This window comes from Paramisgurnus dabryanus, chromosome 5, assembly GCF_030506205.2.
Source record: "Paramisgurnus dabryanus chromosome 5, PD_genome_1.1, whole genome shotgun sequence".
Lineage (NCBI taxonomy): Eukaryota > Metazoa > Chordata > Actinopteri > Cypriniformes > Cobitidae > Paramisgurnus > Paramisgurnus dabryanus.
Window position 1 is genome coordinate 25,367,899 of NC_133341.1, and position 27,403 is coordinate 25,395,301.

Here is a 27,403-nt window from a genome sequence, read left to right on the forward strand (position 1 = left end):
AACCTTTAAACCTAGCATTCGACTTTATCTTGATACTTTTTGACGAAGTTACTTTGGATAAAAGTGTCTGCCAAGTATAAATGTGCATACAGTACACGAAGTGTTCCTGTAAAACTGATCTAATGAGTGTTTTTTACTATTAAAATGTGAAAAACTGGAAAAACTGTTCTCAAATAAAATTAATGTTCTATTATTAAATAAAAGATATTATTTTCATTACTACTTTTATTTTTTACGAAATATACACAAAATGTATGTTCTACAAAAGATTCGTTTTTGTAGAAATGTATAAAAAATAAAAAAGTTATTTTGCATATATTTAACTATTTAGTACCGGGTCAAGTTGAGCCCAAACATTAAAAGTTTTGCTAAAATTTGAATAACAGGAGGGTTAAACATTTATGTAATAAACAAAAAAAAATAATTAATTTTTCGCTATAGTGAAGCAAGCTAGGCTACCAAACAAAAAGACGAACAAGGCGAAGTCACGTCGCTTTTCTTCTCGCGATATTTCTGTCAGCTGACATGACTGTAGTTCTCGTGTCAGGGAGGAACGCAGCGACAGAGTACGATTTCCTGAAAAATATGATACCTGCTAAACAACACACAAACAGCGAAAGTGGTGCTTGGTGGACAGTTCGATGATAACCTAAAGAAAAAAATGGAGCACATCATAACGCCAAAGGTATGACAGAGTCAACAGGTGGTCGAGCTCGTGCTTTTATAACAGACTCTCGTGAAAGCTATGATATCAATTTCAAACTCTCTCTAGATGCGTTTTTGGATGAAGCAAATGTGTTTCACTTTAAATTAGTCTTGTTTCGAAAGTGTTTCGTGTTGGTTGCTAAATGTCACACTATTTAAGTGAGTGTGAATGGACTGAGAGGAGTTTCCAAGTTTGAGTTTGAAGAGACCTCCCGAAATCAAGTTGGTGCAGGTTTCTTAAAGTGGAACTGTAGGCAATGGGGAAATGCATGACACTTTGTTGAAAATATATTAAGGACCTTAACCGTACGTAACTTAATCTGTTACATAACATTATAAAATCATACTGCAAAATAAATTGGTGGATGCTGTCCTTTTGATTTTAGGTGAGTGCTTGTGTTAGTTCAGAGTAAGTTAGTCAGGATGTTAAATCAGCAGTTCTGCAGGAACTTGATCAGCAGTTTGCACCATCTTATGCCCACTAAAAACACACAGGGGGTTATATTTTTGATCCTTGACCAGAGTCAACTACAAGCTGAAATGAATCTTTCTTGGTTGAGCTTGGTCTGGCTGTCATGGTGTAACAAAACTTTTTATAAAGAGACTCTTCATTGCCATTTATGGTGATCAAGGGGCTGATTTACCACAACTCACGAGTCACAAGTGACAGAATAACCTGTTTTCTTATGTTATCTGTAATTCAATTTCAAAGAGTCAGAATAAAAAACTGATAAGCAAGCAAATCAGACTTTGACGTTTGTGCTGAAGAGGCATCTTCTACTACTATAATGATGTTTCATTGCCTGTTATTTAATAACCTGGGACATGGGTTGCACTGTAACCAGAGGAAAGTTACATGCTGACAGTATGTTAAGTTAGTAAACGTTTTTTTTTTTTAGTTATTGTGTTAAACATAGACTGGGTTCTGACATTCAAATCCCTATAGGCTTGATTGTGATTAAACCCTACAGTCATTTTCAAGTATACGGTAGTTTTTTTCTAGTATAGCACAGACATTTGAGCAAGTACGTATGGACTTACTCGTAGGGTTAGCAACATTTTGGAAACTTTATATGGAAATTGAACAGGAATATATGGGAATTGTGGCACACAGATGAAGACGAGTCAGATGTCAAGGAAGCTAATGTTTGTATGCGATGCAGCTTGTAAAAATTACAGACATTTTACAAATAATTTTCTTTAAAGGGGACATTTTACAAGACTTTTAAAGATAAAAAATAAATCTGTGGTGTATCCAGAGTATGTGTGTGGCAGTGTTGTGGTGGGATAGTGCAGATTAAGGGGCGGACGGTATTATCCCCTTCTGACATCACAGGGGGACCCAAATTTCAATGAACTATTTTTTCACATGCTTGCAGAGAATTGTTTACCAAAATTAAGTTAATGGGTGGGTATTTTTCACATTTTCTAGGTTGATAGAAGCACTGGGGATCCAATTATAGCACTAAAAAAAGTCAGATTTTCATGATATGTCCCCTTTAATTCCTAAAGTTTCCAACTTGGAAAATTTCCAAAAATCCCCAAACCTTACAACCTTACTTACTTGTGACCTTGCCTGTGAAATCAAGTCTCATAATTATGAGATTATGAGCATTAAAGTTTGATTTCACTCATTCTTTTTACTTTATTTCAATTTTTGACATGGCCTTGCTCAGTCTCAATATTAAATATATCAAGGTTTTATTTTTACAGAACATTCTTTACATTACGTAGGATGATTTTATATAGATAATAGTACATCACACAAAAATGACTCTTTATTACATTTCTCTTTGGCTTTTATGCAGGTGGAGAATGTGAAACTACTGGACAGGTACACAGACAAGAAGTCCACTCAGGGAACTCTGTACCTGACCCCTACTCACTTTATCTACGTGGAGCAAACCAACAACACGCGCAAAGAAACATGGGTAAGGTAGACCAGTGGACATAGGTGACATGATCGTTAGGGATGCACCAATAGGTTTTTTTTGGGCCGATGCCGATTTAAACAGACAACTTCTGGCCGATACCGATATTAAACTTAAAAACTATACGGTTGGTCTGTTAGCTAGTTTATTTCTGCATCAAATTATTTTTACTGAACATGGATTGGATCTAACATTCAACTGACCAACATAATTAGAGAGGCACAAATTAAGCTAAAACAAATATGATAAGACAACATGACAACCTTTAAAGGTGGTTTTTGCTATTCAGCATTTCTTTTATTAACAACATTAACTATTTTTTTTTTTACATATAATGTATTTCTTTAATAAACATAAATAATGCCAGTGCTATTGCTTTAAACAGAGCATAAATATTGCTACTTCAAAAAAAAGTTGGACTTATTTTCCCCCACTAAAGTGCAGTCTCTTTCTTTTATTGTCTAAGACATTTAAAGGGACACAAGGCAGCATTTTTATGTTAATAAATCATCTTCGTAAGTCGGTATATGGTTAAATGACTCATTACATGACGAATGAAGACTCTCTCGCCCGCCCCTACCGTCTGTAGGAAGAATACCCCACTTGCAAGTTCGCTGTATCCGACCCGGTGTCCTTCAGTCTCGTATAGTCTTAGATATAGAACGCATTTACTCCCAGACACTAGGGGGAGCTAGTAGAGAAATAATACTCAGACTTGCCTTGTGTGCCTTTAAGCCAAGTATAGTGCACACCAGAACATTTAATCATTTTAATTGAACAACAGACATGCAATTCATTGCCTTTATGCGGTTAATTAATAAACAATCGGTATCGGCTGTTCTCATGCTATTGCCGATATGCCGATAGTTTCAAAATCATAAAAATCGGCCGATAAATATTGGCGGCCGATACATCGGTGCATCACTAATGATCGTGCACCTGCAAAGATAAATAAGCAGTAACACAGAGAATTTTAATGTTTTACTGATGCTATACGTTAGGTGCCATTTGCTGATGTTTTTTTTGTCATCAAAAGAGAAAGGTCAACTGTTGGGTTTATTGCTCTCTTACTATGTTGCTCTGTTACTATTGCACATCATGGCAAATTGAGTCTGTCTAAACACTCTGAGTTTTAGGAGTTTTATAAAAATAACAGTGACTTTATTGTCCATAGCAGATAATAATTACACATGATATTTGTAAGTAAAATAATTTGAGATGCACCAATTAAATAAAATGTCTGGATTAGCTCTGTAGCGCTTTAACAAAACTTGCCACTTGCGTCCAGTCCAGACAGGTTTTACCGTATAATCTAAAACTGTATTTACCTAGGCATTGATGAATAATAACAGTTCTGTACATGCCATGGTAATGACATATCATAAGCCTTACTATGTAAACCTTATGCAATTCAAAAGACTGCTGATAAACAGGCCAATCTCAACATAAAACAGACTGTGATGTTACAGTTGAGATGTACGCCCCCCAAGATTAAATTACACATTCAATTAATTTCAATGTTGTTACAATGCTAAAAACAAAGTTGTGACTGCTAAGTTAGCGTTAAATGCTAGCGTTATATGCTTGCGTTTTGTATTACATACTGAAATAAACACACAAACTTACCACTCTGAAACATTAATTTCCAATCATTGAATAATTTATTTCCCTGAATTAAATCACGAGAATTATCTTTATCGAATTATCGCCCAACACTACTTTCAATTAAGGAAATGATATATCATTTAATTCTGCAGACAGATCCTAGGGTTGTAAATGGACATGTAAAACTGTTTCTGGAAATCTGCATGTAGGTAAGTCTGACAGGAGTGGCTTTATCAAACTTTGTGTTTCTGTGTGTTTGTAGGTGCTACATCATCACATCGCGTCTGTGGAGAAGCTGCCATTAAGTGCGTCTGGCTGTCCGCTCCTGATCCACTGCAAAACCTTTCAGCTGCTCCACCTGGTTTTCCAAAGAGAAAAAGATTGTCAGGACGTTTACCAGTCACTACTGCGCCTGTCTCAACCAGGTATGCAAACAAAATGCTTTACTGTGCTGGCAAGATTGTAATGTTCAGGAGAATCATTAAAGGTTTATGATAGATGATGTTTATTGAATGAATATTTGTCCTGCGCAAAAGCCTTAAAGGGATACTCCATCGTTTTGTCATATTAAACTATGTTATTACCTTAGTTCGGTATTTTACACTTAAAGTCCTGTTTTCAGATTGTTTATGATGAAATAGAACGGTTTTGACTGAAATTTCGAAATATGATGCTGGCCGGAGAACTTTTGGGTGTTTCTTGTATCACCTCCCACCTCTATAATGCCTTTATAGGTGCACAGGAACAATTCTTCCTAAAATGCATTAAACTTTCATTTACAAAGACGTGAAACTCACCGAGTGGTCAGGGGTGTTCACTGATATGCTCACACAAAAATCGCTGCAAAAGACGCATTCCAACAGGTTTTATCGAAGTTTTGTCCAACTCCATTGACTTGTATTAGATGTGCTGTGAGGTACAGTATTACTCCGCGCCGGGAACTTTGTTTCTATTCTTGCAATTGGCAAAGGCGGATTATCGCCACCAACTGGGCTGGAGTGTCTATTATTCCAACTCTCAACGGAAGAATATACGGTTTTGAGGCGTTTAAAAAAATAGGTCCACAAGTTTACAACGAATGCTAAAACACCTGTTGGAAAGCATCTTTTGCAGCGATTTTGTGTGAGCATATCAGTGAACACCCCTGACCACTCGGTGAGTTTCACGTCTTTTTAAACGAAAGTTTAATGCATTTTAGGAAGGATTGTTCCAGTGCACCTATACACCCATTGTAGAGGTGGGAGGTGAAAAACAAACACCCGAAAATTCTCGGGGCAGACGCATATGTCGAAATTTCAGTCAAAACCGTTCTATTTCATCATAAACAATCTAAAAAAAGAGTTTTAAGTATAAAATACCGAACTTGTCCTTTAACTAAGAAGAGTTGACACATACCTCTATCATCTTCGTGCGTGCACTGAAGCGCTGTGGCGCACGGCGACACTTTGGTAGCACTTAGCTTAGCCCAGTTCATTCAATGGTACCAAACAGAGATGAAGTTAGAAATGACCAAACACATCAACGTTTTCCCTATTTGAAACGAGTAGTTATACGATCAAATATGGTGGCACAAAATAAAACGTGGCGCTTTTAAAAGCAGGTTAAAAAGGGTTACTATAATGTATGGCAGAAAAGCACTTTTGGGAGTACTTCGACTCGGCGCAGTCTTTTTTAAATAGGAACAATATCGAAACTCTTTGGTTATTTTTTTGCGCGATGCTAATAGTCTAATCAGATTCAATGGATTATGCTAAGCTATGCTAAAAGTCGTACTGACAGACCCGGAGATCACCTGAATGGATTTCAAAACGGTAAAAATCAAATGTTTAACTCTAGAAAAAAAAGTGGAGTGTCCCTTTAAGTTCTGTGTATTCCCATCTCAAGTAAAATGATCTATATTAAATCAGTAGAATTGATATATAACAGTATTGATTAATTTAGGCCTAAAAACACAAGTACATGATCAATTTCTTTTACTGTTTTAAAACTGTACTCCAGATTCATTGGGCCACTGAACACCTAAATCAGATTAAACTAACTGTGCTTTTGTGCTATTGTAGTCAAAGAGGAGGAGCTGTATGCATTTCTCTATAACCCGAGCCAAAATGAGGACGACAGAAAGCAGGGTTGGGAACTTATTGATGTTTCAAATGACTTCAGGAGGATGAGCCTCCCCAATGATCACTGGGAAATCAGCCTTCTTAACGACAACTTTGAGGTAGCATCTTCCTGTGACTCAACAATCTTATAAACATACTTCCTGTTTATGATCATTTCACCACACCCAGCAACTGTTTGAACCTGACACACACAAAGATAAAACAAAATTTTCTTGATCAATGAGACGCATTTCTTATGAATAGGAGTGTTGTTGTTTTGTATGCTGGCATTTCCATGGATCTTCCATGGGTATTTTATTTTCTCTTATACAGATCTGTAGCACTTATCCGCCTGTCCTAGGACTACCCAAAAATGTCAGTGTTCCCACGGTAACTGGCAGCGCCAAGTTTAGGAGCCGTGGGCGACTGCCTGCTCTGTCTTACTTTTACAAAGACACAAAGGTATATAGATGCACAGACTGCAGAAAAGCACACAATAGCTCTTGTCTAAAAAGTATTTTAAGCCCTCATATGTACGCTTTTTGTGTTGTAGTTATGTTGTGAGGTTACCAATTTCTATTTTTAATACTGCAAAGTATAAACATTGCATGACGATGGTAATGTTTTATTTTTGCATTTCCTGCTGCAGGCTGCGATCTGTCGCTGCAGTCAGCCTTTGTCTGGTTTGAACTCTCGCTGCATGGAAGACGAGCAGATGCTTCAGGCCATCTGCCAGGCAAACCCCAACTGCCCTTTTATATACGTAGTTGACACAAGGCCTAAGGTGCGACCTTTAACCTTAACCTTTCTATATACATAAGCGTGCCTAAGTCCAGGATGAGACATGTAAATGTTTATCTTTAAACTTTTATACTCAACTGCTCCTTCATATATGTAGCACATAGGAGTAGTGTGATGTAAATCTTTTACTCTGTGACCACTGACCCCAAATGTCATGCTATTTGTGTAGTAAACGCATAACTATTGTGTAGTGCTGCACAATTAATCGCATCGCAATCGCAATCGCAATGTCAGCCTGTGCAATTATATGACAGCAAAATGTTGCAATTATATTAAATAAATCCATGTGTGGACTTGTTAACACCAACTTTCTGATAACAGTTTGATGATTTTCCTTGCTGTTTAAAAAAAAAGAAAGAAAAACGAACAAAAAAGGTAGTGCATGTGTGACATGCACCTGTGTGGTGTGTGCGTCGTCACTTGTGTGTGCGCAGCGCGGAAATACCAGAGCGAAGATGGATGCAGAGGAGATTGACAGTGATCTGGTAGCTAAAAAAAAACTCTACGTCTGTTGTATGGCGGTATTTTGGATTTAGGATTACTGACACTGAGCAGTTGCTACATCACGTGGCAATAAGAAAACATTTCTAGTTTTACAAATACACATTTTAGCATTATCACTAAACTGTGTGTGGATTTTCCTTAAAACCCATCAAGTTGACTCATGATACCATTTATTATAATCGCAATCGCACATCGCAATATTAGCATGAATAACCGCAATGGGAAAAATTACCCAAATCGTGCAGCCCTACTATTGTGTCTCTTTAGTTGATGCAACATAATGCACTGTATTGCATGATATATTTCATATCTGTTTCATATTTAATGAATGAAAAGTGTGTATACTGTCCTAGTTAAGGTTTCCTGCCTCATGTTTTAACTGGATATTTCTGTTCCATTCTGTTGAAAAACAATGACTATAAACCTTGACTTGAGTTGACCTTCTGCAGATTCAGCAACCATATGTGTGCGCACACTTACAAAAGTCTTTTGTGTTTGTTAGTTGAATGCAATGGCAAACCGCGCGGCAGGAAAAGGCTACGAGAATGAGGACAACTATTCCAATATCAGATTCCAATTCCAAGGGATTGAAAACATCCATGTCATGAGAAACAGCTTGCAAAAACTGCTGGAGGGTAAGATGACACGCTGCTGCTGCAATAATGATGTGCAATATGAGCTCGGTGTAAGATGATTATTCATTGTACTTTTGTGGTTAAGTAAGTGTAGGTTGTACTAAAAATATTTAAATTCAATTTTATTCATATAGAAACATATTTAAACATTTACGCACAAAAACCTGAAACATGATATATTAAAATAACAAAGAACTGTATATAACAGACACGTTACAATTATATTATATACACTATGTTACAAGGAACAGTTTTTCTTTTGTATTTACAGTGTGCTCTATGAAGTCCCCATCCATGAGTGACTATCTGACAGGACTGGAGAACTCCGGCTGGCTGAGGCACATCAAATCTGTTATGGATGCGGGTGTGTTCCTCGCCAAGGTATTGACTTTGATCGAGAGAGAGAGAGAGAGAGAGAGAGAGAGAGAGAGAGAGAGAGAGAGAGAGAGAGAGATCGCATATACAGATTTACTCAGCATTTTGTTTTTGTGTTATAGGCTGTCTGTGACGAGAAAGCAAGTGTGTTAGTACATTGTTCAGATGGTTGGGATAGAACAGCCCAGGTTTGCTCTTTGGCTTGCATACTGCTGGACCCATACTACAGAACCTTAAAAGGGCTCATGGTAATGACCCGGTAACATAACCTTTACCCTCAACGTAACTTACAGTGCATGTAAACTTTTACATCACACTGGTCATGGCATTACTGATAAACATGTCAGATATTCATAAACGTGACTTTTAGCTATAAAAATGAAGGGATTTTATTTTATTTGTCCATGAATACGTTAAAGGATTACTTTACTTTCATAAAAAATCTTGATTATTTACTCACCCCCATGTCATCCAAGATGTTTATGTCTTTCTTTGTTCAGTCGAGAAGAAATGACTTTTTTGAAAAAAACATTCCAGGATTTTTCTCCATATAGTGGACCTCAATGGTTTGCAGTTTCAATGCAGTTTAAAATTGCTCTAAACAAACTCAACTGAAGGATAAGGGTCTTATCTAGTGAAACAATCATCATTTTCGCCAAAAGAAAATATGTACTTTTAAACCTAAACTTCTCGTCTTGAACTAGTCGTGTGACACCCCCCCAGCGTGACCTTACGTATTACGTAATCACATTGAAATGTCACATGTATGTGAAACGCACACTTGCAGATCATTTTAAACAATAAACTGACTCAAAGAGATTAATTAGCATAATTTCACATACAACAACATCGGAACGGTCCTCTTTCCCCACACTTGTACTAGAGCTGTACTTTGGCATACGTCATGTGTGACCTTTCAACATGATTACATAAAATCACAAGGCTAGTGCAAGATGAGATGTTTAAAAGTACTTTTCTTTCCCGAAAATGACCCTTATGCCTAGGTTGGGATAGTTTGAAACTGCATTGAAACTGCAAACTGTTGAGGTCCTCTAAAGTCCACTACATGGAGAAAAAACCTGAAATGTTTTCCTCAAAAAACTTAATTTCTTCTCAACTGAACAAAGAAAGACATAAACATCTTGGATGACATGGGGGTGAGTAAACTATCAGAATTTTTTTTTTAAATTGGAGTAATCCTTTAATATAAGAGAAGCCTTATTTTTTTAAATTGCTTTTTATTTACAGGTTCTGATAGAAAAAGAGTGGATCTCTTTTGGTCATAAATTCAATCACAGGTAAAAAATCATCACTCTCATTTGATAAAGTCACTATTTAAATCAAAGCAACCAAATATAGTCTCTTAATAATGTGTATATATAGATGTCATAGCTTTTAGTAACATAACATAACTTTCGGTATTTAAACAAATGATTACCTTTATGATAAGTCAATCTTAAGTTATTTTTTTTAAAACACATTATAAATGTTAGAAATGTATTGCTGACATGGCACAAAAAAACTAGAAACTATGTTGTACGGAATGGTTAGATTGTTAAACTAAGTCATTTCTGAGTTCAGGATTTCTTAGGCGGGCATAAAAATGATGCACTTGAGCCACCACGCATGGTCCAAGCATCCATTTAGGTTGTAATGATATTTGAAAGTTGAGACGGCACCTTTCCTGCAGGTGGGTATGGTTTCAGCGCTAACAGCTGACACTCCCCCACCTGCTGCCTATTTTTCCAAGATTTTGATAACTTATTTTATTTACTTGCTATTTTTTCCATCATTCATATTTTGTTGGCTGGTTAATAACAAATTTTTCTGTGGTGTGACAAACTCAGAACATTTAATATCTGACTTTACAGGGACTTTAAACTAACCAAAAGATTAAACGAATGAATGTTCCTCTTAAAGGGGACAGAGAATGAAAACCATTTTTACCTTGTCTTTGTTGAATAATGGTAGTCTACCCACATTCACAAACATACAAAAAGTGGTAAACATGCTAAACATCTCAGTCTCATAGAAATTCCTCTTTTAGAAATGTCAGCCAGAAAACAGCCCAATCTGAAAAACTGATGCTTATGACATCACAGGCATCTCACTGCCTCTCCACTTTAAAATAATTGGCTACATTTTTTGAGTGGCAGCAAAGTCCGCCAATCAGTAATGAGATTGCAAGTTAAGCCAGTAGGGGGAGCCAAATAGGTGCAAAACCACTTGTTTAAAATCCCCCACCCTAATAGAGCTATCTGAGAGAGGTTTTTAGGAAGCTTCCAAGGCATTACAGACCCAAACAAAACATTTTTTGTCTACATGTCACATCACAGAACAAGGATAAATACTCCGTTAAATCATTCTATGTCACCTTTAAATTGACAAATAATGCCAAACTGTAATCTAGTATGCTCATTTGTGACCCTGCCTGTAAAATCTAGGATACAGTCTCATAATCTAATAGGAGCATCAAACTCTCAATATTTGACATGACCTTACTCAGTCAATATGAAAGATATCAAGTTTATATTTTCACATAAAGTTTTTTACATTATGTAGGATGATTGTATGTAGAAAATGCTAAATCACAAAAAAAATGTTTTCACAGGTAGGGTCACATTTTCGTCATGAGACATTATAGAGACAGTAAATGCTTAAAAATGGTAGACAAATAAAACTCACTATAGCCAGTATCACCAATGCCGTAAGCAGATTGTTACTTTTGTTGGAGCTGTTTGTGACAGCGTGTTCATTTGTTGCCATAGGTGTGGCCATTTGGATGGCGACCCGAAGGAAGTGTCTCCTGTGTTGACCCAGTTCCTAGAGTGCGTGTGGCAGCTGTCAGAGCAGTTTCCCTGTGCGTTTGAATTCAATGAATCCTATCTCATAGAAATCCACAACCAGGTCTATGCCTGCCAGTATGGAAACTTCATCGGCAACTGTCAGAGAGAGCGACAGGAAATGAGGTGAAAAAACAAGCTGCATATTTCCAAATGAAGAGTTTGGTTCCAAAACGAGAAAACTTAATTTTTTGTCAAAATATGTTTGTTATTATGTTTTTATTGTGTTTTATTGTGCTACTTGGCTGTATTTCTTTTAAAGAGAAACTTTTGTCCAATTCACGATTTAACATTTCCTTTTGGTGTGTAAGTGAGTTTTAGTTCATGTTAACGATATGCAAAAGGTACATACCCCAAGTAAACAATGACGCGAGTTATCTTCTCCAACATAAATCTCTTTTCTTGGAATACAACAAACACACGGATTGTAGGCAACAGTTTATTTCCCAGGATTGGTGAGGTAGTAGAGACCGACATTATCATGATTCCTCCCGCTTCGCACTCACAGCCTGTAAGTTATCTCCTGTTAGTATTGCATTGTGAGCGAATCTCTCAAACATGGTAAGGAGCAGCAATCAGATTAGCTGGCCAATCAGGGACACAGAGTTTTTTAAATCTGTGCGTTTCAGGAAGAGAGTGAAATCTGGAGCTACAAAAATGTACAGGACAGGATTTTTTTTAAACCATAAACTACGCGAACACATTATATAATATCAAATACACAAAAAACATGTTTTTTTTAGCAATGAAATATGTGCTCTTTAAGTTATAAAGGCTTAACAAAACCAACCAACGGCAGTTTGATTGATATTAATTGGAATGCACAATCAAAAAACAAGATTTTTTTGTCATTTTTGAGCCAAACTCTTCAAATATTTATTGTATGTGCCAAGTAAAAAATATGGGGCGGTTTCCCGGACAGGGTTTAAGTCTAGTACAAGACCAAGATGCATGTTTGAATCGTCTAAAACAAAAAAAAGCTTGCAAGTATATCAGTGCCATTGTTTTGTCTCAAGATGCACACCAGTTATGTTTTTTGAAAAGTATGTTTGTAAAAATTACTTTATTGTCCTAATACAACTAAGGCCTAGTCCTGGATTCATCTAAACCCTGTCTTGGAATTCGCCCCTATATGTTTATTTATAGAACTTTGATTTTAGATTGAAAGAGAAGACGTTTTCCTTGTGGCCTCATCTTCTGAAAAACCACGATCAGTATCGGAACCCCTTGTATCGGCGTTCATTAAAGAACACGGTGCTCAGACCCAGCACTTTACCCCTTCACTTCAAGTAAGAATAAGCTCCCATACACACACAACATAACTACATGCACCAGATTTGCTAAATTTACACTGAATTGTGTTCACCACAAACCAGATAACAATTTAAAGATTAATTAAAGATTAGTTTCATAAATACTTAATGATATACTTTACATATAATTGAACTGAGATTTAATAATAAATCTAAGATTGTCTTTCTTTAAAGTCTTGTGTTCACTCTAAAAAACTAAAAAGAAAACATCAGGTGATTCACATAACAAAGTGAATTTTTTTTTGCCCTCATGCCTGTTTTTCCTAGGTTTTGGTGTGGGATGTATAACCACTATGACAAAGGCATGCACCCAAAACAATCTGTTCTAGGCCAGCTGCTGTCTCTTATGCAGAAGCAGGTAGATGGAGAGAAAACCATGACTGACTTACAGAGGGTAAGTGGGTGTTGTAGTTTTTGCAAGCTTGGGGAGGTATTTAAATAATGTTACGCGGTCTCCCTCTCTTCCATATACAGCAGCTGGCCGTTGCAGACGGAGTTCTCCCTGACCCATCTGGACCAATCAGAACACCTGTAAAGCGGGACAGTCAAAGCGAGAAGACGCCTACTGCTACTGTTAACCAATCGAACGGAAGCCAAAGCCCTTTGATTAACGGTGCTGCGGAGGAGGCCAGGCCGGACTCTAAACAATGCAATGGGGAAGAAGGGGCGGAGCCAGCTGCCACCCAACATTCTGTGACCTCCTTAAAGGAAAACCCTGTTTCTGTGGAAACAGAACATTCCAATGAGGAGGTTCAAGAATCCTCATGAGTCTCCATAGTAACAGGAGAGACTTTTCGACTGAAACCCCAAAGAACAAATGTCAAGTGTGTAAGATGTGTATAGTGCCACAGAAATCTCTACATGTTGTGCTAATACAACAACACATTCACACAGCTCACTGTGAGTCTGTAGTGTTCATTAGTTATGCAGCACTGTTTTTAAGTTTGATGTTTAGAGTCTGAGTTTGTTTTCTAGTGTTTGTTGACTTTAAATGGGTGGTTCACCCAAAAATAGTTTTTAACCTGTGTGTGTTTTATTCTGTTAAACCCAAACCAAGTTATTTAGAGAAATGATTCATGGTGCCCATTGACTTCCATAGTAGAAAAAACAAATACTATGGAAGTCAGTGGGTACCGTCAACTGTGTGCTTCCCATCTATGATCCAAAAATCTTTTTTTGTGTGTTTAACAGAATAAAGAAAATAATACAGGAAAACCTGATGGCGAGTAAATGACAGAATTTTAATTTTTGGGTGAACTATTCATTAAAGACAGATCATGATTGTTACACTTTCTATATACCGTAAACAAGTTTGTCAGGACAAGTGGACTCTTCAAATTTGCCATTATGATCAAATCTGATGTTGTAGAAATATCATGTGTTAGACGTTTTAATGTCTTTGTTTTAATTTCACGCTTGATATAAAAATGACTGTCAGATCATTAAGCCATACAAACAATTTACTTGTATAAATGTGAGGTTTAAACCATAATACTCATTGATTTAGATATTCGAGCAGCTGTTGTGAGATTTAGGTAGATAAAGGGAACACACTATAAAAAATGTTATTAAATTATCATTTTTGCACAAACTTATTTGTTTTCTGAGGCATTCTGCAGCCTTCTTGACTAAAAGACACAAACTGAAACTTTTAAGTGTTTAAAGAAAAGGGAAATTGTGTGTTTACTGAGCTCTTGAGATTGAATGCAATAAGATTTTGCATTGTTTAAGCCTAGATTTAATGCCAAAATGATCTGATGTACAGAAATGTGCCGGAGGGCAGACTTAGATTCAGAATATGTCAGTTTGACCAAACCTTTTGAATACAATGCATATACTTTTGTGGAACAATATATTTTTTTAAGTGTTTTTTTTTTTAAGTTTGTCTTCTGTATGTGTAAAGGATTTGAAAGCTTTATTTGTAGATCTGGCTGCTACAGAGTAAGTCCATGATCTAAAAATATTTTTATGTTGTGTTAGCTGAAAAATCAATATATTTGAAAATGCTTCCTTTATAGAGAACTTGTTTATCAAATCCTTTGATTTGTTTACCTTATTTTGTACTGATTAAGTTGAAAGCAATAGCAGAGACAGTACTATAGTATAGTACAGGGCAGCAATAGTTAAAAGGGAATTTGTAAAAATAAGCCAAGTGAAACCAAGTGTACCACTGATACAGAAACTCTGTGATAGGCTGTGATAACATTCATCCTTTCTAAAGTTTAACCAAACAAAGACTCAATGCTTGTTTTGATTACTGCACTGTTTTATATTTTTTCATACGTTCACCATTGAATTTAAATGGATATTTTCTTTAAATAAATATACCTTTTCTATAACATTGTGCATTGTTGGTTGCTTTATTGATTTGTTTGTGTAATACACTGAATCCAGTCATTACCCAACTTAAAGGGATAGTTCACCAAAAAAAGATCATTTACTTACTCTTATATTGTTACAAACCTGTGTAAATGTAAAATATGAGAGATATATTGAGGAATGTTTGTAACCAAACCGTTCAGAGGCCCCTTTGACGTTCACAGTATTCTTTATTCCTACAGTGGAAGTCATTGGGGCTTCCGATTGGTTTGATTACAAACATTCTTCGAATTATCTTCCTTCGTGTTCATCAGAACAAAGAAATGTATACAGGCTTCTAACAACATAAGAGTGAGTAAATGATGACGAATGTGTATTTTTTGGGTGAACTGTCCCTTTAAACTCAAAGTAAGCAAAGAGGTTTTTGACAAACACAAGTGTTGTGTCTGGTGGTGTGATGAGCGCCCACAGCGCCCCCTTTGGAAAATCGCGGAACATCATTTGCTTATTATTGCTGGTGGCTCTGTTGGGTCTTATTTTTAGCTAGGTAAGCGTCCTTGACAAGCTGTAAATATCTTTATCTTACAGTGATTTTACACATTTGTTTGTGCCGTTAAATGTGTGCTTGTTTGACAGCGTAGTGTTAAAAGTAAATCTGCGATTGTAAACTGCTTTATTTACAAACATTACCAACCGCTAAGAGCTAGATGTAACTACATGAGCTAGAATATTTTTATGTACGTAACGTTCAGCGATCAGTTTTACTGTGTGCTTACTTTATTCTCATGTAAATGCCTTTAAAAATGTTGTGTTATTTTACTGATTCTTTTGTGATTTTCAACTAATTTGCCAGTCTGCTAAGTTCACTAGCCGTGTATGCTAGCGGTGCTCAATAGCTAAATAATAGGGATGGAAGTAAAAGTGAGATATGAGTGTCTTGTTTAAAATGTTTAAATGGCTGTTACAGAAACAGGTCTCAATATAAAAAGTTTAATAATTAACCTGCACATAAAAATACTGTAGTGTTTACTATAGTAAATTGTAGTATGTACTGTAGTAACTACCACACAGTTTTTTATTCTGTGGGCTGCCCTGTCTATGCGTTTGATGTTTTGCAAATGTTAACAGACAGTTTACAGAATCTGTGGTTCAAATCCTAGTTGATAACCTGAACAGACATATTTTTAAGACAGCAGGAGTCTTTCTTTAGGTAGGAAGTTAACTGTTTAATACACAGCTTGTGTGTTTGTTCTGTATGTGTGTTATATACAGTCATGTATTTGGGAAGAACCAAAACTCAATGCAAAATCATCTTTCCCTTCCCTGCAGTTTTCCTCTATGCTCCAGCTGAGGCCGGTGGAAGAGGATGAATCAGCTTCTGAAAGTCTAGAGCTGAACCGAGCGGTGGCAAATAATGACAGCTTCCTATTGGCCGAGCTGCTGTCACAAGAACGCTTCAAGAAGTGCATCAATCAGCAGAGCGGTTGGGGCATCCCAGTTACCCCTTTACGCATGGCTGCATCCAAAGGTATGAGCGACACCCTTGCACACACCTTCTGATGTCACATCATCAGTACAACAATGCAACTGTTTTCCATCGCAGGTCACCTAAAGTGCCTGCAGGTGCTCCTGGCCCATGGAGCAGAGGTAGATCGCCTGGATGTGAAGGCCCAGACTCCTCTTTTTACCGCCGTGTGCGGGCGGTATTTGAGTTGTGTGCTTGCCCTGCTTCGTGCTGGGGCTAACCCTAATGGAAGTCACTTGAACAACAGCTCACCTGTGCTCACCGCCGCCCGGGAGGGCGACCCAGAGATCCTCCAGCAGCTGCTTCGGCATGGAGCGGAGGTCAACGCCAGATCAAAGGTGACGCTGTGGGCATCGGGGGTTGCGGTGTGCAGTGGGCCGCTTTACCTGTCTGCCATATATGGACACCTGGATTGTTTTAAAATGTTGCTGTTGTACGGAGCAGAGCCGAACTATAACAGCCCAGATGAACAAGTCATCGGCAAAGCCACGCAGCAGAAGACGGTGCTGGAATTGTGCTTGAGACACGGCTGTGGAGTCGAATACATCCAACTGCTTATTGACTTTGGGGCCAATGTCTACCTGCCCACCCTCATTATAGAGAAGAGCACCAAACAGAATGAAGCTGTCGAGCTGCTACTAAAAGAACGAGGTAAGGAGAGAGGGACTTTCAGGGAGGATGTGAATATTGTGAACTTTTCAACAGAATAATTTTGCCTTTCTGTCTCACAGGGTGTCCCAAGCCTTTGGCATCTCAGTGTAGGCTGATCATCCGTAGACATCTGAAACAAGTGAACAGGATGCAGTTTATAGATACACTGGATATTCCACCCAGGCTCATCAGCTATCTTAAACACAAGCCTATGAATAGTGCATTGGTTGACTGATGGTGCATACTCAACTGTGCCTATATCAAAGGATGGGCTCAAACGCACTTCTATTTGGATTCAGACAGACGTTACAGACCCATGATGAGACCTGCATACAACAGTACAGTTAGACAGATGTGAACTCACGTGTATGCAATATATCAAAGACCGATATACTATGCTATCAAGCCCGGTTTACCTCTGTGGATAAAACATTATACATTAATTTGATTAAATGTGATTTAAATTACACAAAGGGTGTAATATAGAACATTGTCAGAAGTGTTGTTGTAATTAAGAGTTAATGTTCTGAAACTATGCATTTTTTTGAGATTTTATTTCTCATACTAAATAAAACAGTTGTAAATTGTTTTTAGAAGGTTTCTTGTAAGTCAGTGTGATCAATAGAGGCCTTTTATAACATCATGCAATAACCAGAAGTGTTTTGTAAAATAGTAATAGCATGATGAAAGATGTAACATTAAAATCTAAATATCGTATGAAATCTCTATTGTAATGTATTTGTGTCTATAAATCTCTTGAGCAGCTGCAATAACCATAAAGTTATGAAAGTTCTTAAAAAAGAAAAACGTACATCATATTTTCAAAAAGTTTTTGCGCACAAATTGAAGTTTATATGAAATTAAAGCATAACCATTTGACTATTGCAAAATATCAGTTTATATATGCCTTCTAACATCTGTTTTTTTTTTCCATAAAATCAGCAGAACACTAGAATGTTTATCCCTGGTTGTTTTCATTTATAGGCTGATGTAAGGTATACAACAGAGGGCATATTTGTACAATATGCAAGGAATAATTGACGACTGGACGTTGAATTATTAGAAAATAATGCACACCCAAGGTGGTAATGCGGCAAGACACAAAGCGGTGCGGTTACATTGTAGATGTGCATTTTTTAAAAGTATTTCAGATGACTAGAGTCAATTATTCTGCATATACTATGGTTACCACAAACATTGCTCTGATGGTTATTTTAAGACATTTGACAATGTTTGCGTTTTACAGAAAAATAATCAGCACCCGTGGAACATTTCTCAATCAAAGCCTTAATTAATATTAACAGACCCTTAAGCTTGATTTTATAAATGTATTAGTAAATATGGAAATTTACATGAAGTAAGATTAATGAATGTTGCAAAACAAGTCTAGAGTAATCGAGCAAACTTTCGATCTATGCTTAGCCCAGCCCATTTAATTATCATACAAGACAAGGAAATATAAGAAGAAATACAAGAATAAATAAATAAATTTGGAAATAAATGCATGCCATAATAAATAAATGTAAAAATAAATAAATAAATAAATGTAAATATAAAAAGTCAAAAGAAATATATATATATATATATAAGTTAAATGATTGAAATTAAATAAAAAATAAATGCAGAAAATAAATAAATTAAGAAATAAATAATAATAAACACAAAATTAGGACTTAAAAAGTAAAAACTTTTGTTTTATCAAATTGATTTTTGTTCACATTATTACATTTATTTATTAATATATTTATTTATTTTTACATTTATTAATTTATTTTCTATTTTTTTCACATTATTACATTTATTTATTAATATATTTATTTATTTTTACATTTATTCATTTATTTTCTATTTATTTCACATTTTTACATTTATTTATTAATATATTTATATATTTGTACATGTATTTATTTATTTATTTATAATTTCTGCACTCTTCGTCCACCATAGTTACCATGTTTTTTTTAACTGTAGTAAAACCATGGTTAATTTTCGTAAGGGATAGCAAATAAATTAATTAAATAGTGTTACTTTATAGAAATAACTGACACAATCCAAACACACTACGCTTCCCAAAATGCACCTGGAGCGGAAAGTCGACAGTCGATCCAGCGTTCTCTGAACAAAGTGAATCAGTCGCGAGCTCCTGCAGCGCTGCGCCAGGAGAAAACGGATCACTGCACGTGCGGACATAAAAGATGCAAAAATAAGTCGAGTCACCTCACGTAAGCATCTTACCTGTATTATTTGCTTATTTTCTATGAATGTGCGTAAAACAATCGCACACAGTGAACCGCTGCTGAAGGTACTCTAGTATGCGTAAAACGATAGCAAGTGGACAGCTGGTTAGCGTCTGGGCTAACGCGCGCCAGTGATGGTGTCCAGCTGGGGACACTGTGTGCAATCTGTTGATACAAGTTTTTTGTAGTATTTACTTGAATTGTTTTTAATATAGTTTTGGGTGCAGTTTGTCTACGGCTTGTTGGTTATTTTAAACGCATGACATATGTCTGCCTTTCCTTTGTTTATGTGGTAAGGGCAGTTAGTATTGAGGCCCGTTGGGTTCAGTCAGCTTTTGTTTTGATTTGATCTTCATTTTAGATCCAGTGGATCTTAACCGTTTTGTCTTCAGTTCCCCCCATTGTCCTCGACAATATTTTAAGCTTCCACTCACAATTTCTACGAAATAAAATGCTCTAGAGGTGTACATTTCTTGAAAACACTAAGGAATACCTATTTTTGTTGTTGTTTTAGTTTATTTTAATGCTTGTTTATTCCTATTATACGTCATCACGAGGCCCTCTAGTGGGCCCCAGTCCCCTGGTTGAAAAACAAACTGGTTTAAACTAATGTGAGTTAAAGTACAAAAGTCAACCCTACCATGAGTTTGTGGTCTTGTCATCGTTTTAGTCTGTGTGCATATGTGGTTGTAAAGAAAAAGGTAAAATTATATTCATGGTTTAGGAGTTATGCTGCGTGCACACTACCAGTGGCTTTGTTGCTGTGTGTCGCTCTTTCAATAAGGTCGTTAGGAGGCATTCCTAATTCTTGTTGTCCTAGTTACAATTATATACAAATAAGTAACTATCCAATCCAGTAACTGACTGGATGGCGTAAACTTCACGCTTAACTCCCAGTGGTAGTCACTTTCGAAAGTTGCTTATCATTTGCATGAAGTCAAGGGTTTTTCAACTTTATTTCGTTGTTGTTCATGACCCATCCGGTCACCAATGGTCACTAGCTGGGTTTACATCACACTTTTATGTACATGTTGAAGTATCGCATTAGAAACGAGTGATCAAAACGCCAAATTTCGAATAAAATCCCTTAATTCGGAAAAATGTTTTTACGCTCGCTTCAGGTGGTTTAATGCTAAAAAGAGTAAATGGAAATAATGGGAGATTGGAAATGCATTGAACATGAATTCTTACATATTATAAAGTACAAAAAAGTGCGCACAAAGTAGTAAGAAAAATACAATTAACAAACTGCAATCTAAGGGTAATAGTTCTGCCCAAACTGAAAAATTTGTCTTTATTTACTTAATTTCATGTCAGTCAATCCCCTTATTCCTTTTATGATTATCCTTAGAGTTTATTGTGTTTAGAGAGTATTAATTAGAGTATTTGTTTCTTATGGCTTGATACAAAATTATTTAAAAAGGTGTGGGCTATGATTTTAATACTAGACTATTTATTTTTTGGTGTTGGTGTAATTTGATCTGGTGACTTGTACCATAACATAATCTGTACCATTGCGTAATTTAAGATGGTGGATGTTGTGTTACAAACCTGTGAAAAAAATTGATATTCAATGTCGCTCATTTAATAAAATAATGTCTATTATGTGTCCTTTGAACTAGCACCTTACCTGACTTGATACTGAAAATAAATTTCTGGAATATGCATATAAGCAAAGTGAATTTTCATAGTTCCTAATGGCGTGTCTTAATTTCTGTTTCTTGTACAGATATAACATGCCTGATAAACACAGTCCCCGAACCTTCCAGCCTGTCACACAGGGTGGCGTACTTGCCACAAGCATGCTGCATTAGCTACAGTCATCCGTTACACCATGGAGACCAGAGGAAGTGATGCTGTTGGTGCAGCAGGAGGGCAACAATCAGTCTCTGCTACCCATGATCCTCCACAACCTCAGTCACCCCCCTCTGTAAAAACACGGAGGTCCGCTTTCAAGTTTTTTGGTGGTCGGAAGAGCATTTGTGTTCTTCCGAGCTTTTTTGGTGGCCGTGGCAAAAATCAAAGCAAGGGGTCATCTAAATCAGGGGTAACAAAGAGCCAAACATATGATGGGGTAAGCAGAGCATGCTGGGAAGATTTGGGCAAAGGCAGCAGTGAAGCAGCTTCAGGAGACTTTGAGTTCTGCAGCCCTTGTGACACTCAGAAAACACCAGAGGACCATGGGAAGTTTCAGTCACTACCAAGACAGCGGAGGGGTCTTCGTGGTCTGTTTAACAGCATACGAAGACACAGGAAAAACAAAAATGTTGAATTGGAGAAACGTGAGACACTTGAAATGTCCTCGAGCTTTCGTGCCCAAACAGTGCCTGGAAACCTGTCGAGCATCAGTGACCGTAGCGATAACCATGGCGATAGTCAGGGCAAAGAGTTGGTGCCAGATGTGCCTAATCAAACCGTAGACCGTAAATGTGAACAGCCGTTGGCTGCCCATGAATGTACAAAAGATCCATCGCTAGTGCCTGAGAAACGAAGAAGCAGGGTAGAGACTGATAAGAGGACGAGAGGAGAAGAAGAGGAGAACGGAGAAGAGAACCAAAATAAGAGACAGGAAGTGTTGACTACATATCATCAACCCTTGTCTGCAGAGTCTGAACTGGATCGATTGGCTGAGCAAAATATTGACATAACCGATGAAGATCTTCCTGCTGCATCCTGTACATCTGACAGTGTGAACATGATGTTTGGTGATGTTTCATCATTGAAGAGCTTTGATTCGCTGACAGGTTGCGGAGACATCATTGCAGACCAAGACGATGACAGTGTGGCAGAAAGTTCGGCGTCTGCTGAAAGAGGCAGTCGAAATGCAGGAAAAAGGAGCTCCTGTTTCGTCACATATCAAGGAGGAGGGGAAGAGATGGCAACACCTGATGAGGTGGATACCGATTACCTTCAGAGCTTATGGGAATCTGAAACTAGTAATGAGGTCTGCTACCTCCCCTCAGACCGAGGCTCAGATAGCCTTTCCCTCACTCCTGATCAGCAAATCAGCTCTATACTTGCACATTCCAACAGCAGCACACTGGGAGTCACGGAAACTGCCCTTACCCCTGCAGAACTTTTAAGCCCACAGAGCGATCGGCAAGAATCAGTGCCCAACAGCGATGAAGGATACTATGACTCCACCACGCCAGGAATGGAGGATGAGAATAGGGAACGTCCACACCAGGAAAGGCTTCCAAGGGACAGCTACAGTGGCGATGCCCTTTATGAACTTTTTGAACCTGATGATCACTTGCTAAGTCCTGGTCTTCCAACCAAGGATGGCCATCCATTTGTTGGTGATAAGAGTCCAACAAACTCTCTTTATGCCTTGGCATCCACTGCCCCAGAGACAGGCTCCATGGAGACGGAGGAGGAGCGCCTGAGCAAGATCCAGCATGCCCTTTTGTGCTGTGAGCTTCAAAATCTCAGAAGCCCATCTAAAGATCAGCTTCTGTTTCATACTGACTGCTTCTATGATGATTCAATCCTTACCGAAGCCAATGGTAAGACGTCCTCAGAAGTTATTAGTCAGCGTTATCCCCAGTCACCACAGAGATCCCAGGCTTTAAAAGACAAACCTGTCAGCAGGGATCACAAACAGGATTCAGGGTTTAGCCCACGTGTCCCAGAGACACCCAGATCGCAGAAGTCAGCAGTGTACACAGAGCATCAACCTGAGGATCAAAGTTTTTTAGTACCCACCAGAGGCCACACCCACACCCAGGAAGAGCTGATGGTCTGTTTTTCCCAAGCGCTTGTAGATTTTACTAAGAACTCCCGGCTTTACTGTAACTCAACCGAGAGTCTTGACGGCTCTGAGTCGAGTTCTCCTTTCGGCCCGAGTCTCAGTGCCCTTCCTGCAATTGTCACATTCGATGTGGTTGACATGGAGAACGAGGGTGAATGTGAGCACCAGACTGAGCTTGTTGAGGAAGAGGAGGTGTTGGCGTCCCCTTATGAGCCCTTTGAGGATGATGGCTGTTACTTGCAGCAGGATGCCTTTGCGGAATGTGACCAACGTACTTTTGATGCCTACGAACAGAGTCTGTTGCTCAGTAATGCATGGGGCATTGCGAGCCTTCCACGGCATCTCAGTTTGGGTCGGCCTTGTCCACCAGTCCCTGCCCCGTTAGCACTAAATCGGCGTAGCCGCTCTCTTGACACAGACAGTTTGGAATTTCAAACTAGTGAGATTTACACAACCGCAACTACTTATGACTCAAAGGGAGATCCATTTTTTAAGCACAGGAAGGCGGAATGTAGTGACATGGCATTACCACGACAACCCTGCAGGGTTACTGGGGATGGTTGGAGGCGAGCCTATGGTTGGGGCAACAGCTCCTCCCAGCATCCTAACTCGAAGTTGCCACATGTGAGTCAATCGGCTCTCAGACCTTCACATCTCCCCCTACAGAACAACTGCCGCCTTGCTGGTGTCACTCAAGTGGAAGGCGAGGGGGAGATTTTATTTGGTGGAGGGGATGCGCTTTACCCCTGCAGTTATCCTCCTGATGGCGCGCATTGGAAAAATCGACCTGTTGGGGTCACTCTGGGTGTGCCACATCCTCGATCGGACCAATCAACAGAGCAGAGAGAAATTACAGTGAAAAGCAGGAGGGCGGAGCTTGACGGGGGCTTTCCCACTGCACCGCCTAAACAATAAGCACCACAAAAAAAAACTAAAGCTCTCCTGCTCATATAAACTAAAAATAATACTGATAGATACGTCTCGTCACCAAAGACGATGCTGGATGTTTACTGACACGCTTGAATTGTATCACACACACACACACACTTTCACTATAGTTGCTGTTACTGCCGGATAAGCTATTGTATTATTTTGTGATGTACTGTGTAGTTTTTGAGCTGCATTCTAGTTTCTGTGACTTTAGGAGGATTTGCATTTGTATCTTGTGTGTTACAGCATTAATCAGCTGGTGCTGTCCATATACAGATGCCATATTGCTTTGCATAAATGTAGCCAGGAATCGCCATCCAAAATTATTCCAAGATGTTTTAATTGTATTTGCAAAATGACAACAATCGTATAATTTACATATTTTGGGGCTAAAATGGTAAAAATGTATTAGCATATCAAAAGAGCAAAGATCAAAACAGCATATCTGGTGACCCTGTTAAAATATTGTATTTTGTTTAATGAACAAACCCTTTAAATACAGGGCCTTTTGCATATGATAGCATATTGTACATTTCAAGCTTTCAGTGTTTTCATATTGAAACGTTTTAAACATTGTTCAGCTAGCTAGTCACTAGTTTTTCTTACCATAGACAAGACACTACATTTAGAGGAAAGTCGTCAAATTTTTTTTTTTTTTTTTTTTTTTTTTTGATAATGTCAAAACCTTGAAATACTTTTGTACCTAATATTTGATGAAGATTACCTATAATAATTTGTGTAAATTGCTATGCTATAAAAAAAAAGGACAGAAACAAAGCATTTTGTAATTCATCTTTAAGAAGGAATTACTTACAAAGTGCTGTCACTTGCTGCCAAACAGTACACTCTTAAAAAATGCTGAGTTATTGTCAACCCAGCGTTGGCCCAAAAGAAGGACAAACCCAGACACTGTTTTAAATTAACCTTTTTAAATTTGATCTAACAATGGGTTGAAACAACCCAGCAATCTGGGTTGAAACAACCCAGCTTAAGTTAAATTTACAACTCGATGGGTTGGGTCCATCCCTTTTTGACCCAATGCTGGGTTGAAAATAACCCAGCAATTTTTTTATGTATAGGGTTGTTTGAAGGTACACTGCTTTAGGGCTGCATAAAAACTAATCGCAAGTAATTGTATGCAAAATAAAAGTTTTTGTTTACATTATATATGTGTGTATTGTGTATAATAATTAATATTTATGTATAATATAAATTATACATAAAAATCAAAATGTATATACACATGTAAATATTTCTTAAATATATACATGCATGTGTGTGTATTTATATATACATAATACTTATAAACAATACACACACATATATGATGTAAACAAAAACTTTTATTCTGCAAGCGATTAGTTGTTATGCAGCCCTACACTGCTTACTCCAAGTATTAACCCTTTATTTAAGTATTCTCCATATACGTTCAAGTCAAATTTGCTGTAGTCTTTAGTAAATATCATCCATGTAGTTGATAATCAGAAGGTACTGTATTGAGTCATTTGAGACACAATAATCAGAAAAGCCTTAAATGATGACATGTGATTGTCTCTGCTGTTGTCATGGTCATTTATCCCCATCACAATGCCAAAGTCTGTTTTATGCTCTTACTGTTTTAGCCACTGCTTTGATTCATCTTTTAAGAATGAATCAATCCCTAAAGCTGAGTCAGTGCCGTGTTGTCCTTTTTTTATTTAAGCTTTTTTAGGTATTGCATTTGTGTGATTGGAAATGAATGTTCTTTTTTACAGACATTAGTAAAAGCATACACAGAATGTTAAATTGTCTTCATCAAAACATGACTGACAGTCTTTACCCTCAGTGTTATTGTAATCACTTGACAACAGGGTTAAAATGCATATCAAACACACAAGAATTAGTCAATCCTTAACTGTAAATAAATCTCAGAGACATAAGTATTGGATGTTTGTGAAGGTTTTTTTAATGCCATCTGAAGCTTTGTAGATTTCTCTATTTGGTTTATGAGCATACAGATCAATTATTTCATGCATTGACCTGTTTTCTTGTACGCAAGCCCTTACAACCATTTACACTGATGTTTATACTTTAAGAAAAGTATTAAACAACTTTGTTCTTATATTCTGATATAGATGTTTTTCTTTATGTACATTTGCATTAATCTTTTGCAAGAAAAGCTTCAACTTTGTGAGAGTGCAAGACCGATACGTAAAACTTATCTGGACCTTTGTGTCACCCTTGTCTGTTTTAATGACAGGAAACATTAGGCATGTCTTGTGTGGACAAGGTGCCTTGGTGTCCCTATTTATATGTGTAATGTAGTGATGTATGTTTTAAGTGTATGCTATTGTATCTTATTTGATACTTATATAGGAGACAACGTATTGTCTATTAGTTTCGGATCTGTACAGCATTACCCGATTAGTGTTGCTGATACTCTTATTTGATTGACAGGTGGTCTCCACTCTAAAGTCAAGGAGGCTCCAGTTGTCATGGAAACTGGTTTAGGCTGTCGTTGCACATCTTGCCATCATAAGCGGTGGAGAACAAAATAAATGCAAGCAATTCGTGATTGACAGCAATTTGGAATGCCATTGTTTTTCTCCACCCACTGGTTCACTTTTCTTCCCCCATACTTGTCAGTACACGCCTACATCATAAATAGGAATTAATCCGCCATCCATCACTTTAGTTGATCTGTGCTTGTAAACTAGTGCAATGCTGTAAATCTCAGTTTTGTCTCCATCTGTTGGTTAAAATGTGTCTTAAATACAATACATCAATCCTAAAATGCAAAATATTTTTTATGTTTTATAATTAATAAATTGAATTAAAACTACTGTGCAATGACACATTAATATATAGTTTACATGCTGTAGTTTAGCATATGCTTTTATTTTAAAAGAAATATGCAACATACAATAAGCTATGTTTGGGTTAGCCTTTGGGGGGAAAGCATGCCAAACAAATGATGCTTAAAATAGACATCATAGACCTCCCGATATTCCCTTGCTAGACTGCCAGGCCACCAGGGGGCACTTTCATCATGAAATACAGATCAAACTGAGTTCCTATTGCCATACCCCTAAAATGAAAGAAAAAAACTGAAATAAGGTTGTTATTATTAAGATTACTAAGGTCAGGCTGTATTAATAATGTGTTTACTGGTGACCTATAAATTGTTTCATGAAAGCAGG

At 37.4% G+C, this 27,403-nt stretch overlaps 3 protein-coding genes across 4 annotated transcripts; all 3 read left to right on the forward strand.

Annotated features, from left to right (window-relative positions):
• Positions 1–530: 530 nt before the first annotated feature.
• On the forward strand, positions 531–15,150 carry mtmr8 (myotubularin related protein 8). The gene is made up of 14 exons (XM_065250586.2): positions 531–685; positions 2,514–2,636; positions 4,504–4,666; positions 6,302–6,459; positions 6,674–6,802; positions 6,990–7,124; positions 8,148–8,280; positions 8,552–8,661; positions 8,778–8,903; positions 9,904–9,953; positions 11,424–11,624; positions 12,659–12,787; positions 13,079–13,205; positions 13,286–15,150. Exons 1-14 carry the CDS (start codon positions 662–664, stop codon positions 13,577–13,579), a joined length of 1,902 nt encoding a protein of 633 aa, XP_065106658.2. The 5' UTR covers positions 531–661; the 3' UTR covers positions 13,580–15,150.
• A 448-nt stretch (positions 15,151–15,598) lies between these two features.
• On the forward strand, positions 15,599–18,230 carry asb12a (ankyrin repeat and SOCS box-containing 12a). 2 transcript variants are annotated; one of them, XM_065250587.2, is made up of 4 exons: positions 15,599–15,677; positions 16,460–16,658; positions 16,734–17,306; positions 17,387–18,229. In XM_065250587.2, the coding sequence occupies exons 2-4, from the start codon at positions 16,469–16,471 to the stop codon at positions 17,539–17,541; spliced, it is 918 nt and encodes a 305-aa protein (XP_065106659.1). In that variant the 5' UTR covers positions 15,599–15,677; positions 16,460–16,468; the 3' UTR covers positions 17,542–18,229. The 2 variants fall into 2 exon arrangements, with proteins under 2 accessions (XP_065106659.1, XP_065106660.1); XM_065250588.2 differs by lacking the exon at positions 15,599–15,677 and having other exon boundaries at positions 17,387–18,230.
• A 1,194-nt stretch (positions 18,231–19,424) lies between these two features.
• Positions 19,425–26,770, forward strand: amer1 (APC membrane recruitment protein 1). Its single transcript, XM_065250589.2, has 2 exons — positions 19,425–19,528; positions 21,273–26,770. Exon 2 carries the CDS (start codon positions 21,378–21,380, stop codon positions 24,207–24,209), a length of 2,832 nt encoding a protein of 943 aa, XP_065106661.2. The 5' UTR covers positions 19,425–19,528; positions 21,273–21,377; the 3' UTR covers positions 24,210–26,770.
• Positions 26,771–27,403: the final 633 nt, after the last annotated feature.

Bases quoted from the DNA above. Each gene is read 5' to 3' on its own strand.
- mtmr8 (XM_065250586.2), top strand. From the start codon at position 662: ATGGAGCACATCATAACGCCAAAG. The intron at 8,281-8,551 runs GTAAGATGACAC...TTGTATTTACAG, and splicing joins CTTGCAAAAACTGCTGGAGG to TGTGCTCTATGAAGTCCCCA. The intron at 8,662-8,777 runs GTATTGACTTTG...TTTGTGTTATAG, and splicing joins CGGGTGTGTTCCTCGCCAAG to GCTGTCTGTGACGAGAAAGC.
- asb12a (XM_065250587.2), top strand. From the start codon at position 16,469: ATGCTCCAGCTGAGGCCGGTGGAAGAGGATGAATCAGCTTCTGAAAGT. The intron at 16,659-16,733 runs GTATGAGCGACA...TTTCCATCGCAG, and splicing joins ACGCATGGCTGCATCCAAAG to GTCACCTAAAGTGCCTGCAG. The intron at 17,307-17,386 runs GTAAGGAGAGAG...TCTGTCTCACAG, and splicing joins GCTGCTACTAAAAGAACGAG to GGTGTCCCAAGCCTTTGGCA.
- amer1 (XM_065250589.2), top strand. From the start codon at position 21,378: ATGGAGACCAGAGGAAGTGATGCTGTTGGTGCAGCAGGAGGGCAACAA.